This window comes from Leopardus geoffroyi, chromosome X (assembly GCF_018350155.1).
Source record: "Leopardus geoffroyi isolate Oge1 chromosome X, O.geoffroyi_Oge1_pat1.0, whole genome shotgun sequence".
In the NCBI taxonomy this organism is placed as follows: domain Eukaryota; kingdom Metazoa; phylum Chordata; class Mammalia; order Carnivora; family Felidae; genus Leopardus; species Leopardus geoffroyi.
In genome coordinates this window covers 25631462-25648895 of record NC_059343.1, presented here as the reverse complement: position 1 = coordinate 25648895, position 17434 = coordinate 25631462, and the positions used below count along the sequence as shown (strand labels likewise).

General features: G+C 37.8%; 1 protein-coding gene across 1 annotated transcript in view; it reads right to left on the bottom strand.

Annotated features, from left to right (window-relative positions):
* Positions 1-5001: 5001 nt before the first annotated feature.
* IL1RAPL1 (interleukin 1 receptor accessory protein like 1) overlaps positions 5002-17434 on the bottom strand; it is a 1368310-nt gene continuing 1355877 nt past the window's right edge. The window contains exon 11 of the mRNA XM_045472042.1: positions 5002-17177. Coding sequence (XP_045327998.1) covers positions 16459-17177 — 719 coding nt within the window. The 3' untranslated portion in view covers positions 5002-16458. The remainder of the gene's footprint in view (positions 17178-17434) is intronic.

The following is a 17434-nucleotide window of genomic DNA, read 5'->3' as shown; positions in this document are numbered from 1 at the left end:
TAACTGCAATTGTATTCCATTTGGAATCTCTCTGGGGTACACGTGGCATTTTGTTAAGACTTCTGGCAGCCAGGTGCTTGTAGTTCAGTTGATAATACATCCTTCTTGATGGAGGAGTTCAGAGAGACTCTGTTTAATTGTACTTTCTGCTGCTTGCTGCTGTGTACAAAAGAGCCAAGTAGAGAAGGTTCATCTTTTCTTCTCTGAGGTGCTAATTTGCATATTTAAACATTCTGTGCATGCTCTCCCAGTAGCTGCTCAGTGGCTAATGTTTAAGCATATATTTGCATTTGAAAAAAAAAAAGTTGTGAAAAGAAGGAAAATATACATTTGATCAAAGAAATGCTAATGAGAATTTAACAGTGCTTCAACTTTTCCATTCTCGTTCAAAGTGTTGGTATGGCCTCTTGGCTAGAGAACTATGTCTACAGTTCCCAGTTCTGGGGACTTCATGTAGGAAACAACTGAATTCTATGTGCTCCAGAATCTTTATCTAGGAAGTGATCCCTGAGGACTTTGCTGATGGAGGTTTGGTGACCTAATCACCTGGTGACCTAATCCCCTAGCTGTTCCTTTGCTCCTGTAAGCCAAGTGAGTTTTGACTAAGGTAAGAAAGAACCCTCACAGGAAGGGGCAGAAAGAAGAGAGGATTTTCTGCCTCTATGTTTCGTTTCGTTTAAATTGGGTGGTAGTAATGAGCATTCAAGATTAGACAGTCTTGGTTAGATACTGAAGGCAGCTGTGGACTTCCTATCGTTCAAAGGCCAACCATGTGGTGGTTTCATGAGGTGAACCATAGGCTGGACTCTAAGCAGAGGCTTCAGCCACGCACAGTCTATCTTTCTCATTGATTCTCTGGTAGTCCTTCTCCAAAGATGGCCTCCCAAAATCAGGCCTTCTGGAATTCATGCCTTTGTGTGGTCCTCTGCCACAATCAATCACAATGTATCTGACTTGACTCACTTTAGCCAACAGAATGTGGTGGAAGTCAGGCTGACCCTTAATTCCTGGCTGCCTTCACTTTTGTACTTTTGGGAAACCAGAGGTGCCACATAAGAAGTCTAGTACGTCGGTGGAGAGTCCATACGGAAAGATCTTGTGGAGGAGCCAAATAGAGCACAGAGACCCTGAACTACATAAGGAGAGAGAGAGGTTCAACCATCCTAGCCTTCTCACCCTCTCTATGACTCTATTCCCATCTGTAATATGACCACAAGCGCAGGAGACGTCCTAAATGAGACCAGCAAAAGAGCTGCCCAGCTGAGCCCAGTCGATTCATATGAGGTAATAAAAGGGTTATTGCTTTAAATCACTGGTGTTTGGGGTGGTTTGTTACACAGCACTAGCAAACTAAATCAGTGCACCTCTCCCAGGCCTCTTTGCCTGTGTCTCTCCTTCTCAACTCTTTTCTTGCACGTCATGGGGAGGTGAGACGTAAGAGAACATTGCTTTGGTTTTTGCCCTAGTTTGTAGGCATTGTACAGTCACCTTTGGCCTTCTTCTGCCCTCCCCCCAAGAATCGTACAGCACTAATTAGCCCACTGCTCTGATACATCTTATCATAGCTGAATCTATGTGTTTTGGGTTGGGTTTGGTTTTTCTTGTGACTGACTTGGTGCAATGCTTAGAGCTTTGAGGATAAAAGCTCTTAAATGCAACCTATTAAAGTCTTTCTTGGATATCAGAGATAAAGTCCAACTCAAACGTGTTTTTGACGACGCAAAAAGAGAATGAAAAGAAGCTACAAATATTTTCATTTATTAAGACAAACGGAATTTTTAAGTCTAACCCTCAGCCTGCTTTTAATAGCACTAGCTACCCTTTATCACCTACTGTGTACTCTGGCTTCTATTTATTACTTCTAACCTGTATCCACAATGACCCAGCCATGGGTCTTTGCTTTTTATTAATGCGAACACACCAAGCTCATTCTTCCCTCAAGGTCTTTGTACTAGCCTGTCCTTTGGAGTGAACAGCAGTTAAGGCCAGACCTTTTCCTGGTTGTCCCCTTCTCTTGATTCTAGGTTCAGCTATAATTTCCTGTCTTGCAAGTCGCCTTCCATAGCCACTCTATGTAAATTAACCTCCCCAGCTAGATACTTCCTATCACATTGCTCTAGTTTACATCGTCATTGCATGTATCACTGTCTGAAATTTCCTCAATCAGGGACTTGCCTTTTGTATCGCTTCTTACCAGAGATTGAAACCCATGGGTCACGAATATTGTCTGTCTGATTCTCTGGTCTGTCCCCAGCCACCAGAACAATGCCTGGCATCGATAAAAGAATGAAGGAAGGAAGGAAGGAACTCTTACGACTTACATTCGGGGAAGGTATTATTGTTTCCTTTGTTTTTTTTTTCCAGATGTGGAATTTAGGAGTAAAAGAGCTCATGTAACATGCTCAAGTTTTCTCTCTGTAAAGTAAATTACTCATTTGCTCCTCACCCTATCCTGTTGTCCTTCCAGGGCTTCCCTGCCGTCAAGTTAGCAGATCAACAAGTCTGTCAAGGACAATCTTAAAGAGGATCTAGAAAAGACGGACAGAGATGGGCTGTGCAGTAAACAGCTGCTCTCCTCTGCCAGAATCTCAAAACAAGCTTTAGGAACATTTCTCTGGTGCTTTTTCCCCTACACATTTTAAGAAGTAAATGAGGGCTATAATGTTTAATCACAAAACATCGTTAGCTCAAATCAATAGGTGTTAAAGATGTGAGGGACTTATTTAACAAAAAATAAAATGTTGCCCAAAAGTGAAAATTAAGGTTACCTTCTGAGGCTGAAAGTAGGCAGATCTTAAGAAGATAAGCTGCCCAACGCAGATATTTACAAATGGAAGGCTGAGAAGTTCTGTTAACACCCATATTCCAGGCAGCAAGAACAAGTCACAGCTATACTGCCATATTCAAAGCTATACTATTTAATGGGAGACTGAGGGTCATCTGGGAGTCTGAAAAAAGGAAACATCAGTAATCAGAATTTGTCTCTGTCTTTCTAGTTTTGTGTAAAGAAAAAAACCACCCGGAACAGAGGCTTTGAATAGCAGCTCTGTCTCAGTGGTGCAGATAGACGCATCGTGACGCTTGGCATGAAGTTCTTTCTACTAACTTCCTCTTTAAAGGGGCGCTACATTTTGCAAACACACTTCTAATTATGATTTGGCTTTTCTACAACGTGACAAAACCGTTCTGGTCTTCTTGTCCACTATTAACAATTGTCATTTGCTTTGAAGACAGTGTCTTGAATGCCTGATTAGCCTGAGTCTATATAAGAGAGAATGACCATTCCTAGGTATGTTAAGAGAGCTAGGCTTAGACAACTCAAGGGCGTACTTTCGCATTCTTAACCGTGGAGGCCCACCCAAGTGCAATCCCCATAGTCCTTCCCTGAGCTGCCTCCCTGAATATGTTGATGCTATCACGGTGAAGTTCCATTCCATAACAACAATGCAGGCCTAGAACTGTGTCTATGTGACAACCTACCAGCGTTGGAACAGGGCTGCTCGGAACATTAGGGAAAGAAAAAAGAAACAAAAACAAAAACACTGAAGACCCAGTGGTAGAGGTAGAGGAGTCAAGGTTAATTTTTTTCTTCCTTTTTTTTTTTTTTTTTTGATAGAAATTAAATAGAACAAAGAGGAGGATTCTATGTTGTCAATGTAGCCAAATTCTTAAGTGAATCTGAAGACAAAAATTCACATGTGTGAATGTATTTGATTCAGTGATGTCATAAGCAGCAACAGAGGGAGCAGTGAGACATAAGGGGCAAGTACAGATCAATTTTTTCGTTGTCATTTTCATTGATCTAAATGCTCCTTTCCTTTTCCAAATAAATGTCCACGATACTTTCTTGAGCGATCGTATCCACCCACTCTTGATTGGAGCATTTCCCCTGGGTGTGACCTTAACGGAGTAATAACTACAAGCTATCACACAGATCCTCAAAATACAGAATAACTGTGCATCATTAAGAAGTAGCTATACTTACCATGGGTATAGGAGCATCTGTGATAAACCAGAAATTAGATTTTCCTTTTAATGCTGTTGGCCTCTTGGAAGAAACTTAAATTCTGTATCACTCCAACAGTTTTTCTGTACCCCATAGTGCTTGCAGGTATGATACCTTATGTCCAAAAAACAAATGTGGTTCTTTCTTTGGTGGTCTTGTTACCAGTAAAGATGGCTCATTTTCAGTTTCTGCATTTTTGTCTTCCTTAGAAAGAGTTCATAGAACCTCCTTAAAACCACTTATTGGATAATACTTAGAAAAGCATATATGAAAATTCACACATCCTATCAGGGTCTATTATCGTCTTAAATGATGTAGCCTCTTGTTTTAATCTTTAAGAGACATTTTTAGCCTTATAGATACTCCTTGGTCCCCAGACCAACTCAAAATCCTATTTCTTGATTTCAAAGCAGGGTATCTAACTAAATACAGGTACGTTATAAGGAGATATATATTATCATATGTTTAAATATTAACCAGCACACCATTTTTGTAAATATGTTCTTTCTCATAAATCTTCTAGCATTTTTAGCCCAAGACATGCATTCGTTAATAGGCAGGTACAAATAGAACTTTTGACAAATTGAAGAATTTTCGCCGTGTATTAGTTCTAATGTCATAAATATTTAATAAGTATGGGGTGCTATTAACTTGTCTTACTCTCAATTTTAGAAAATAAATATGTCAGACTGAAGCATGAAGAATAAAAGTTCTCTCAAAAACAACATTTTTAATATTTTTCTTATAAGGGATCTATGTTCATACATCGAACAGCAAAACACAATTATAAATATTTGTAGCACGATACTCACAGAAATGGACGTTCACTACCGTTTTCAGGATCTACCGGCATTGATTAAAAGAAGTTTGCATACGCAACTTATTCACATTGCTTTATTTTTGTTATTGTTGTCGGTATTATTCACACACACAAAATATTCAAGTCATCATATCCTTGCATTTAACCAGTGAAAGAGTAATCTGGAAAGAAAACATTTACAAACTGGACACATACCCTGTTTATTTTCTCTGAAAATTGCACTCCATAAAGCAAGTCCATTTTGAAACCTTTCCCAGTATTATACAAAAATATTCTTGTGCAAGTAATAAATTTATGTTTAAACATCCAACTTTTTGAAATTGAAAGCAGTCACACCAAAAGTTAGCATTGTTAATTTTTAATCTAAACATAGAACACTTTGTGCTTGTACAAACGGCTGTTATCATGTGCTCGTATACTCATTACATGGATCTGGCAAATATACTTTGCCATTATGCATGAAATTATGTAAAAAAGTGTAATCAGTGCAGAACTTGCCTATTTTTAAACAATGTTCTTTAACCATCCTCATCGGTATTTGTTTATATATAATTTCTTTTTGGAAAAAATTTAAGGCAAGTGCAATCAAAATTACAAAATCACTATCTCTATTGCTAACATATGCAGCATTCATATTGAGTGAGTGATCTCCTTCCCTCTTAAAATGAAAGTACAAAATGCTAAGTATGTTACGCTTGCTACAGTTGGTTATGGGACCCTACCTACAAGCCATAGTTAAAATCTTTAGAGATATCAACATCAACGTATACTTCTCTAGTGCTCCACCAGCAGGAACCTCTGCTACCCTCGCCTGTAACATCTTATCCCATGTCCAGTTTTCTCATGAAAATACCCAGCAAGTTATTCAGCTGCCCATTCTGAAGATGACTGCGAATACAAGTTCACCCCGTGGTGTAGAATACGTAAGGTGCAGCACTCATAAGTTTGTCAGTTGTAAATGTACTTAGTTCTATTGTGTTTCTATCTCACTTCAGGGCTGGCATGGATTCTGTAAAGTAAAAGAAAACTAAAAAAGAAAACGTTAGCGGTAACTGTATTTCTAAAGTTAGGCTTTGCTGAGGACATGTTATTTGCTAAGGATGTAATTTAAATGGAATCTGAAAAAATAAGTTATTTCACAGCCCAGGAAAAATAAAATCGACTAAAAGATAGGAAATCCATGGTAATAACTTTGACGCTTTCACCGGCTTTTCTTATGATAGTTGCTGAGCGCAATACCTTCCATTTTTTATAAATAAATAATTCAGGGCTACCATGTAATGGAAAAGTAGAAAATGGAAACAATCACAGAATTCTTCTGCGAAAAGCAAGAATGAGCTGACTCTCTCCTTTAAGATAAAATGCATGTCCTTAAAGAAAAGTTAGTTGAACAGAAACCTGGGTATTTATTTTTAGCCTGTGCAAAAATGATCACTGAGTAATTTCTTGATGGAGGGCATTATCTTGGGAACTCATATCACTGTTTATTTAATGTAGAGCATGTACTGATTAAGTTTATTTAAACATATTACAAGTGTGTGTTTTTAATTAGAGTGCACAGACATTATACATGCAGGCACACATGTATGTTAATTTAGCTCACTAAATGCTTCGTGTTGCCAAAGTTGACTGTTTTGAGCTGTTGTCCAGATTGTGTTCTGAAAATAATTCAAACTCACTTGGTTTATTGTCTCTTTCGGCTTAGTGTAGAAATTTAAAAAGGCTGTGTTGCACTCAGTAGGGTTCTACTACTACTGAATATTATTTTTTGGATCTTCTGGTTTTATAAAACCATAAACTGTAAGAGGTCAGTCCTATAGTGGCTGTGGAAGTCACTAGGATATGGGTGGAAAAGGTTAAAAGAATTCTCCAGAAACTCTATGACATGGCTACTCCACAATTAATGTATGAGAATATTTTCTCCTAATGGGAGCCATGTCCTTGAGACGTGCATGAGAATGAGACATCAAATAGGACCTTCGTCTTAAGAAACAGAAGCGACAAACTTCATCACTGGTCATCATTCCTGGTGTAACAAAGGACATAACGGTCAATATTAGTCCAGTGAGATAAATATACGTGGCTGAAAAAATATTGCCAATATAAATGATTAAGGTGTGAAATTAAGGACCAACTGAAGTTTATCATTGTGTAAGTTGTCATGTTGCTGAAATAATGCAAGATGGGGCATTTAACTTATCATCTCACAAAGACCTAACTAAATTTATGGGCACTGCATGGATATAGTCTTAGACTTTACATCATTCCAGAATAGGGGTCCCCAAATAACGTGACTGTAAAAATTTCCCAGCGTTCAATTGTTTTGGAGGGTGAGCCAATAACCTATGCTTGTAACAAATGCTGCGAGTGATTCTTACGCTAAAGGATGGTCGGAAAAGTCTTCATTAGAATTCATCTTTCTGTGAACTCATTGTTAACATGAGGGATACTAATTGTTCATTAAGTCCAACTAATTTAACAAATTTGATGTTGATGCCTTTATTTTCACAATCAATATCTTTGGTAGCCCTAATTTTGCTTTTTTTCTTCCTTAACAGAAACACAAGCGACAACAGACATATGTTCTCTAAGAAGAATGTGTTCTTAGTTAACGCTTAACTATCAATTCATTTATTTTTCTTCTATGCTGGGGCATTTTTTGAAGTCATGGATTTCATGAAAAAGTTGGACTCCATTTTTTTACTAGTTCTTTTTTCCCCCTTCTTTTTGAGATATTCTCAGATGAAGTATAATTGTCTATATGTAGTTGGTTTTTTTTTTTTCCTCAGGACATCTTCATTGTGAGTGCTGGTGGACAAATTGGGAGAGATTGTTAAAAAAGGAAGACCCAGTTTATGGTAACATTTATCCACCGCAAACTTTAATCTTGTATTCCAAAGAGTGACAGCAACTGTAACGACAGAAACAACAAATCCTACACCTTTGTTTCTCAAAGAGTTGTCTGTAGGCCTTCACATTACAATCACCTGGGAAGCTTGTTAAATAAATAGATTCCGGGCCTCACTCCAGTACTTTCAGAGTTAAAGTGGAATTTCCATTTTTAACAAGGCTTCCAGGCAATTCTTCCAAAGCCTAAAATTTTTGACCCACCTGTTCGGCTCCTATAGTTTTCAACTCTGATGTTTTTATAGAATTACCTAGAGACTTCATTAAAAAGCAAGACAAAAGATAAGAAAACAAAAAACCCTAGCAACTAACAATGGGGACAAAACCCAGACTGGTTTAATTTGAATCTCTGGGACTCTTTAAATCTTCCCAGGTGATTGTAATTGCACCCAGGTCTGAGAAGTATGACAACAGGCCCTTTGGAAGGACCCTCTGGACCAACGATTTCACCCTTCACCGAGCCTTTATGTCGCAGTATCCAGTGTACCAAAATCGTAATCTCTATTCATACATTATAATGTTTAGCAATCCATTTCACCTTTTACTTCGGAAAAGTGTGCTGAGGCCCTTTAAAAAAGGATTTTCTTTCAGATGTCAGTTTTCAAGTTCATAATTGTGTCAACAGCTCTTCATTGCCAAGGACAATTGGAGTACTAAGGTATCTCCTTGCTTAATTTAAACCAGTCATTTTTATAGGTTTTTGGCATTTTCTTCTACTGTTTGGGGGAAGCTTTCACCTTTTATTAGTTTTTTTTTTCTCCAGAAGCTCAAATTTGACTATCTTAGCAGTTTTTCCTGAATCCAGTCATTCATGAAGCATCTTGATGACTTTTGCCATTTATCGTCTTTCCTAGACGGTTACCTGTTTTTTTTATTTGAATCATGCAATTATATATCATTCTGCCATATAAACAAAACTAGAACAGTACCCCTAAAGTCAAATTTGATGTATTATGTAGTTTTTTTAATCCTAGCATATATTCAATCAAATACATAACTATTTCAATAATAACCTCCCTCTGTGCACCATCTAAAACCAATTGACCGTTCACTGAGATAAAAATTCCTAATTTAAGCAGACATTGACTAAAATACTGGTCAAATTTAGATGTTCTCTATTCTCCAGGATTTCACCCTGCCCTCCCCACACACATCAGTATCACTGGGCACGAAACAGTGATTGATCAAGGAATTTGTCTGAATTACTCTTACAGGCCATAGATAAATGCTAAAAATCCCACGTAAGTGATCGGGTGACGACTATTTTAATTCTCTGAATATTTACTCCAGTCTCTGTTTCTGTTTTTCCCATAAACATAGATTTGATATCAATTAGAAATCTTCTAGGAATAAGACGGTCCATGGGTGTCAGTCTTTTAACCACCTGTCAATAGTATGAGTGTAATTGAAACTTCCTGAGAATTTAAATGTGTATATGTAAGGTGCACAAATAGTCCCAGATATTCTTCAACTACAGGGTTTTCTCTCCCGATATTTTTAATAATGGGTCAGGTCCTAGTGTTCACAATTTGAAATACAATAGGGGAATTATACACTGAGTCATAATCCATATAACACTTTACTTTTTCAGTAGAAGTTATTTTTTTTTTCACATTTGAAAAACCCTACTGAGGTAGAAATGACTTTATGAAATTTTAAATATATTAATTACTCTGAAATCCAACCTGAAATAACCTTACGGGGTTTTGACAAATATTCCTTTCCATTTCCATAATGATTTATTTTGGCGTCATCTTTGATAAGTGTTTCTTAAAATGCTGTCCTAAGATAGGAATTCTGCCTAAACAGCCCATTGATTCTAAGAGGTTTATGGTTGTTCACTTATTACGCTTGTGATGTAAAGATTCACCACCATCCCCCTCCCCCCAAAGAAATAAATAATAAGTTTACTTATCTTTAACATAAAATGAAACGTAAGGCCAAAAAACATTTCTCTTTAGGAATGACTGTGCACTAGAAGCAGGTGCAGACAGAGTAGAAAAATAAGGTGATTAAAGATCTTGGTCACTTTAAAATATTACCTGAGGGGACTTTATTTTAAGGTTGTTATGTGAGTAGTACCTTAAAAAGCAAGGAATAAAATACCTGGGGAGCAAGAAGTAAGGAGGAGAAACAGCATTTCTGTTTCTCCAAGGACGTTATGAAATAGATGAGGGAAAAATGTAGACTTTAACCTTGAAACAATCCTTAATGTGCTAATGACTTTTAAGTGATCAAGTTTGTGATTCAAACCTCTCCATAATCCCGGAGTGAAGAACAGAAGAGGGATTGTACGTGAACTTGATTTTTTAACAAGGTTTTCTTTTTGTTCAGCCACTTGGCCATGTCTTAAGTCCTTTCTTCACAATCATAATAGGAATTAAGTCTAAGAATTATAAGCTTATAGAGACATAAACAGAGAGGGAAAGAAAAGTTTAACAAGAGTTATCAAATTAACGAAGGTACTTACATATGTTCCAACAACACATTATTTAATTTATTTTCAGCTATAATCAGGTAGAAACCAGAAGAAACATTTGTAGCTTAATAAATAATTTAATTTCTTGAATTTCTATGTAACATATAAATTTATTTTTACAGGATATATAGAGAGCATACTCATAGAGAGCAACAGACTTATGAAACGACTATAAAACACAAATTATAATTCAAGTTTAAAATTTCTCATTTTTACACGTGTATTTGTCTATTTTCCTATTGCTAGTCAAAGCAAAACCAAATATATAGTTGTAAGTATTCTAAGAAAAAAAAAAGAGCGCCTCCATCACCTACGCGTGAGTTACATACATTCTAGATTGTACAAAATCAAAGAGGGTAGGCAAAACTAAAGGGAAACACTATGTAAAATGCACTTTTTACTGACTGTTGAACATATCTGAGAGTGTCTGAGTTTAAAATTTGACTTGAACACCAGCAGAGGAAAATGACTAAATTCACTTTCCTACTTGGGTTCCCTCAAACTCTGAAAATGTAAAAGTTTTTACAATTCAATAGCAGGTTATATGAACATATCTCCACTACTTTGGCGGAAAGAACACACTAAAAATTCTAGTTACCAGGAGCATACGCTGCAAGGAATTTGGACAACGGTCCATGTATCCTAACATAAAGATGTCTTCATCCCAGGTGAGAATTAACCTAAAACACTCACAGCTGATCTCCCCAAATTTAGTCTCTCATTGACTAGTAAGGATAGATCCAAATTACTTTGCCACATGTTCATGCACTATGTAATATGTCATTTTACATTAAATCTTTTTTTTTTTTTTTAATGACCAGCATGCCCTTTGAAACTTAAGGTTATCTGGACTATGAAGATTGAAATTTACACAACATCAATATTACACATAATAGTCTCAAGTTCATGTGCAGTTCTTCGGTTTCTATTCATTTAGTAGTGGAGGGAACACAGTGTAATGATTTAGAGTGATTGCCTTTGTTAAGAAAGAGAATACTTTTCAGGCTTGTGGACCTGGGGGGATGCATCAATGAATGCAGCGAATGGTAGGAAAACAACAATGCCTTACTTTACTAAATACAATGAACAGTTCAGAAAGAGGAGTTTGTCAGTGGACTCAGAGACTACTCAGAGGGACATTTACTAAAGGGCAGGAGGAGAATGTTCTTTTTATATATCTTACTTGTCTGTAATAGAGAGATGTTTTCTATTGTGAGACTGGAAGAGATGATAGTCGATGGAAGACAAGAACTGAGTCCCTTCTTAGGGCATTTTCTAATGCATGACTGAAGTCTGATGATGAAAAGACACACGAGATTAGGACTGAGATTAACTCATCACCATCGTCATCATCCTCCTCCTTCTCTTTACTCAAACTCAGGTCGTACAGCTCCTTGTGACAGTATCGTCATTATTAAAATAGCACAAACTTTCACCTCACTGCCAGTCCTGAGTAAAAAGCGAAACTAAATCACCACCTCACTTCAGTTGATTTCTTAACATTCATCATATTGCTCCAAAGTCATATCTTAAATCCTGAAACTGGCAAAAGCACAATTGCTGAAAATCAAGTGTATAACCAATTCTAAATCCTGGCACAAGGAAATGAAGTCTCTTTGGAAAAACACGTCAAATGATTGTTTCTTTTACTCCTGTACCGGACTATTTCTTCTTTGTTTTGTTGTGGGAAACATGAGTCAACTCAAATCATAAAGGAGTTTCATGAAATAAGGCATCATGCCAAGTCACGTTTCACATTCCTCCAAAACTATCTTTTGAGTAACTTAGGAAATGAGTAAACGATCAGAGTAATCGAGTCAATTCTCATTTCTCCGGGCACAAATTACTTGCCGTCCTACCCATTTTTTTCTCACCGTTAGACCAAGTCTCCTACAAAGTCTGGTCATGTTGGGAGAGGAACTGCCTCCGTTTGTTAAAAGACCGGGAATCATTCCCTGAACTGTCATGAAGGTGAGGAATAGTAGGCATAGCAAAGCTGGCAAGATAGCTGCTTTATGCCAATGACAGTTTCTGAGACTATGCCCTAAATCCAAACATCAATAGCTCTTCAGAAGCCGGATGTCTTTGACACACACATCCAGGAAAACCCAGTTTTGCACACATTCACCATTTTGTCTGGAATTTCAAGGCCTTCATTATTTCCTTTAATCCTTTTTATGGACTCAAAGTGTCCGTGAACCTAAGTTTAAGGTCTGTTGACAAGGATAATCAAAATTTGGCTATTAACGACTTTCTTTGCTCAGAATAATAAAGTGGGAAGTGCTCAGGATAAAGCGAGAGACAGCTCTGCTTCCACGGACACGCTCCTCCTGTTAGGGAAGTCAGTTGCTTCATCACCTCTTTGTAATGCTGGATATACTGTTAAAAATGTTGTTCAGTGATAGGGAATACGTGCCCGTAGGTGGGATTTCTAACCCATCTAATAATATTTCACCTTTCTGAATCAACTACGACAAGGATGGGAATGATGGCCGAGCACATTCAGATCAGAGACAGTAAGGGGTTTTCCTCTTCCGTGCCTGCGTATTCTCTTATTCCATTCAGTCATTTCACCTGTGCAACACCGATGGTCTCCTTTGGATCTCACTAAGCTTTCTTCTGAGACTAAGGACAAACTTAAAGTAAATAGAAAAAAAAGAAGAAATGAAGCACAAGATACAAAAAAATACTTCTTGGAAAAAGGAGAACTATGGTATCATTCCAGAATCAGAGCATAATTTACAAACATATGAATTCATGTTTTCCTAGAGATGGTGATCTTAATTTACATAAATGGTATCTGTCAAAGTTAATGACTATTCTAGGATAAACAAAACTCACTTAGAGTTTAGGGATTGGCTCTGAGTTAATATTTGCTCTCGTTATAAAATGCTAAATAATAATGAAATAAGGAAGAAGCGTGTCCGATATGTAAGATTAGATCGATAGGGTTCAAATATATAGATTATGAAGAAAGTAATAAACCAAAAATGGTTGACTCTTAGAACAATCAGGTGTTCAGCTACAGAGATATAGTAGGTTCAGGACTCTTAACTCATCATGTCTTAGACTTATTTCACAGAATTGATCTAAACTTAAATCAGCTGGCTGCATGAGATACAAATTTCCGCTCTCCTCATAGGAAATCTAAGGAATGAATTACAAATTAAATACTCGAAGATTTGAGCACCAGTATACAGGGTAGGACGCTCACAGGCAAGTAGAGTTTACATTAAAGAACCAGATGGACTTTGAATCCATAACGTGTCACTCGGAGCCCGAGCAGTGAATGAAGAAAAACAGGCAATATATCAAACATCACATGTGTCCAAGTCCAGAAGCCCATTCTCTCCCTCAGCCTGGCTAACATATTCACACCTTCAACTGTATTTTTACAAGTAGGATGTTCTCATTCCCCACGGTCCCCACCGAAAAAAGAGAAGGATGAAACCTAAGCACTAGGGAAAATACATTTGTTCTCTTTTTATTGTGAGTTCTAACATAACTTTTATTAAACATAGAGCACGTGAACACATGACAGCATCCTTCAGTTGTTCTCACACGGAGCTGATAGAGGAATACTTGGGAGGAATGTTACTAAAGCCATAGATAGCTTCTTCTCCATTTGTTTTCTTTTTAAAAAATATGACAAAGCCTTAGAGGAAAAAAAAAGTTTCTTAAGTTGTGAGAATATCAAATATTACCCATCAATCCCTGAATCATGCTATTCAAAGTGCTTAAATCTACACTAAAAATAGAACAAAAAATGTACTCCCGATGCAGCTAAATTAACACCTATGGATGCCTAAAATATGACTGTGGTCTGATTACTTCCTCTATACACTTCCATCGTGCACTTAAGAAAAATTAAAAAACAAAGAAATCAACCAGGCCATTGCCATGTTTGCAGTTTTCTGAGCACTGGGGGAGTGTGGAATCCAGGCCAGTGAGGTTCACTGGCACCAGTCCCTGACAGGTGTCCATAGTACAAAGAAAACAATGGCCTTCTTGGATTCTGAAAATAACCCAATGTGCAAAGCTGACAAAGTATATGTGTCCTTGCAGCTTCCGTTCTGCTTTGTGAAAAAGTGACACAGGTCCAAGGGGAGCATGGGAATGAAGAACAGATTGGAGAGAAGGACCCTGGGTGACTTGTCAGGGAAATAAACATTTTAAAGCAAATAAAAAGCACTGCACATCCCAAGGCTCCTTTACCTTGTCACACGAATACTGAGACCTTTGCCTTGTTGCAGAATTCTTAGGCTCATCTCATACATTTGCAATTCGATCTTACCCTCCCAAATGAACTCTTTCGAAGTTTACACTTTTTCTTTTCCTTTTTTTTTTTTTTTTTTTTTTTTTTTTTTTTGTGGCCAACTCACACCTTTAGTATTGCGACCCACACTGTAGAATTGTTTTCTCGTTATATGGTGGTAGGAATAAACCGAACATACGATAGTCACTACACGAGCCCACAGACGATGACTGGAATGGAGGTTTCTACAAGGAGTCACTAAAGTAACGTAGTTCTATATTCGTGTTTTCGGCACATCGATTTTTTTTTTGTTAACTAAAAGCTACGTAGGTAATATTTCCCTTTAACAATTCCACCCTCTGCAAGTTCCTTGATGATTGATTTTGCATTATCTTCACCATGAATATTGTATTAGCTGCTTATGCCATTGGTTTCAAACATAAAGCTAAACGGTAAGGGATGAATTTCTTGGGAGCATCAGCTTTCTGTTTCTGAAAGATAGAATTACACAGTTAAAATAAAACTAATTATTTATACAGTAAAATTATTTTAAACACTTTCTCATCTAATTTAAAAACTATTTTGCGTAAATAATGTTTATTTTGAAAATATCGATTTCTGTTGGTACTCATATGCTTGACCTCCTGAGTTCTTCTATAAACACTTCGATAGTAATAAGCGTTGCTTATGTCCACAAACTGAAACCGAACACTTGATTCTGAATGTAGCATTAAAAATTAAATACAGTGAATTAACATTTAAATACAAGGGGACCCCATAATAAGTTTCACAGATCTGACTCTTTAGAAAATAACATTTTGTATCATACAAGGTGACAAAACATATTTGATGACACATCCTGTCCTTCCCTTTGGTTTGGAAGCCTTCAATGTAAATTTCATTTCGACTGGTGTTGATTCACCCTTTTGAGTTAACTTGCCTGGCATTTGCACATAATCTCATTTGCAGAAAAATTATAGAGGGAAAAGAGGAAGTAGAATATTAAACAAAAACAGCCACAAACACATTCATGCCTTTCCAGGAAGTGATCAAATATAGGGCTTGATTTTTTTTTTGTTTTTTTTTTTTGTTTTTTTGTGTGTTTTTTTGTTTTTTGTTTCTTTTGTTTTGTTGTGTGTGTGTTTTATATATATATATATATTTATATAAGGGTACATCAACTCATTTAAAAACAGAAACAACACTCTCTCCCCCATTTTCATGCCCTTGATCTTCTCTTCTGAGCGCTCTGTAGTGGTCACTGTCAAGTGACTAGCACACTTCTGGGTCTGGAGTGTATTCTGACGAGCAGTGAATTAAACGTTAAGACAGTTAGACCCACCCCCACCCCTCCTCAGAGTTTACACATCATGCCGCCATTAGAAGGGTAGAGGTGGGGAATGAGGTGGAACAAGGAAGAGATTCAGGGCTCTGATCGGCGGGGCCCTCCTGTGAACGAGTGTTCTTCTTATCTTTTTTTTTTTTTTTTTTTTTCCCCAAATGGCAAGGCCCGCATTCGTTGCACTGCTCTCCGGAGGCCCACACGGCCCTGCTGATCCCAGGCAGAACCCAAGAGAGGATCCGGTGCTCCTTGTCCCATCGGATAGATTTGTCCAAGCACCCCAAGGAAATGTTAAAAGCAAAAGAAAAGCAAGGAAAGAAAATAAAACCCATTCTAAAACTAAACTAATGAAGCAAAAAAGGGTTTTCTATCTATACATAAGTCTCTTCTTTAAAAAAATGTAAATTTACAAATTCCAATGACATATAAAACAAAGTCAAAAAATGTAATGGTAAGAGACATGGTAAAACAGGAAGACACTGATGCTACAAAGAAATTGCCAAAAACATATGTACAAGACCCTGTTTTTCCTCGTGTTCTAGAGATTGTAATGCATGTTTTTAACAGCAGCAGTCGAGGATTTAGTTCCAGGCACTGGACTGCAGACTCCACTCAAGCTCCCAGGGACGGGGTGTCCCTTGCTTTTCTGTCACCAAATCACACTGGATATACTGGTCTCCCTTGGCAACAGCGGCAGGATGGCACTGTTTGTGTGGGCCTCATCTGGATTCTGCTCCCTGCTCGATTTTGTCTGTGGCCGCTGCCCGTTGATGAGTGTCATAGGGATGTTACAATAGGTATGCTGATTTCCTATGGAGGTAAGAGGCAGGGTGCCGGTAGGAGGTACGTCATACTCGTAGCTTCGGTAGTAGTGTTTCTGACGCATTTGTGAGTGGTACGTGTTGTGAAAGGTGGAACGGAGATCTGGATGGGCAGTGGCTAGAGCTGTGGAGGTGGCCGCGGCCATGGAAATGGCCGAGACAGTCTGCAACTCCCCAAAAGGCCCCTGCTCGCTAACATCTAAAGCCTGCTCGTGTGTAATGGGTTCTATCCTCTTAAAAGGCATTTCGTATTGTAAACGTTTCCAGAACTTAGAGTTCAACTTGTTGCATTTTGGTCCATGCCATTTAATAACCGTCAGGAGCTTGATGGTGTGCTTGAGGGCTTCCACCTCCTGGTAGTTCATAATCCCTCGTAGTTCACTGCATTCGATGAGTATCACTTTGATTTCTCCAGTTACCAGCATGTTTCGAAGTCTGGTCTCCAGCTCAAAGATGCTCCAGCCCCTTCTGACTACGTAGTTTGGGGTCATGACAATAATCAGCCTCTTGCTTTGATCTACACACCTCGCCACGTCTTCAATGTAGGCTATAAAAGAGAGAAGAGTTTATCGGAATGAGTGCATCAAACACCTGGCCCCGAAGGCCCCAGTAGCTTCTCTCTCACACATTAAATGAGAATTGTTGCTCGGTGGGTAATACCTTGAGAAGATGACAATGGCCAATGACCACGCTGAATAGAGTGCGGGCTTTGCTTTTCTCAATGTTGGAAATATTTTTCCTAGTTACAAATCTCCCATTTGTGTCTTTAAATGTCAAGGCTCATAAAACGAGATGCTTTACAGA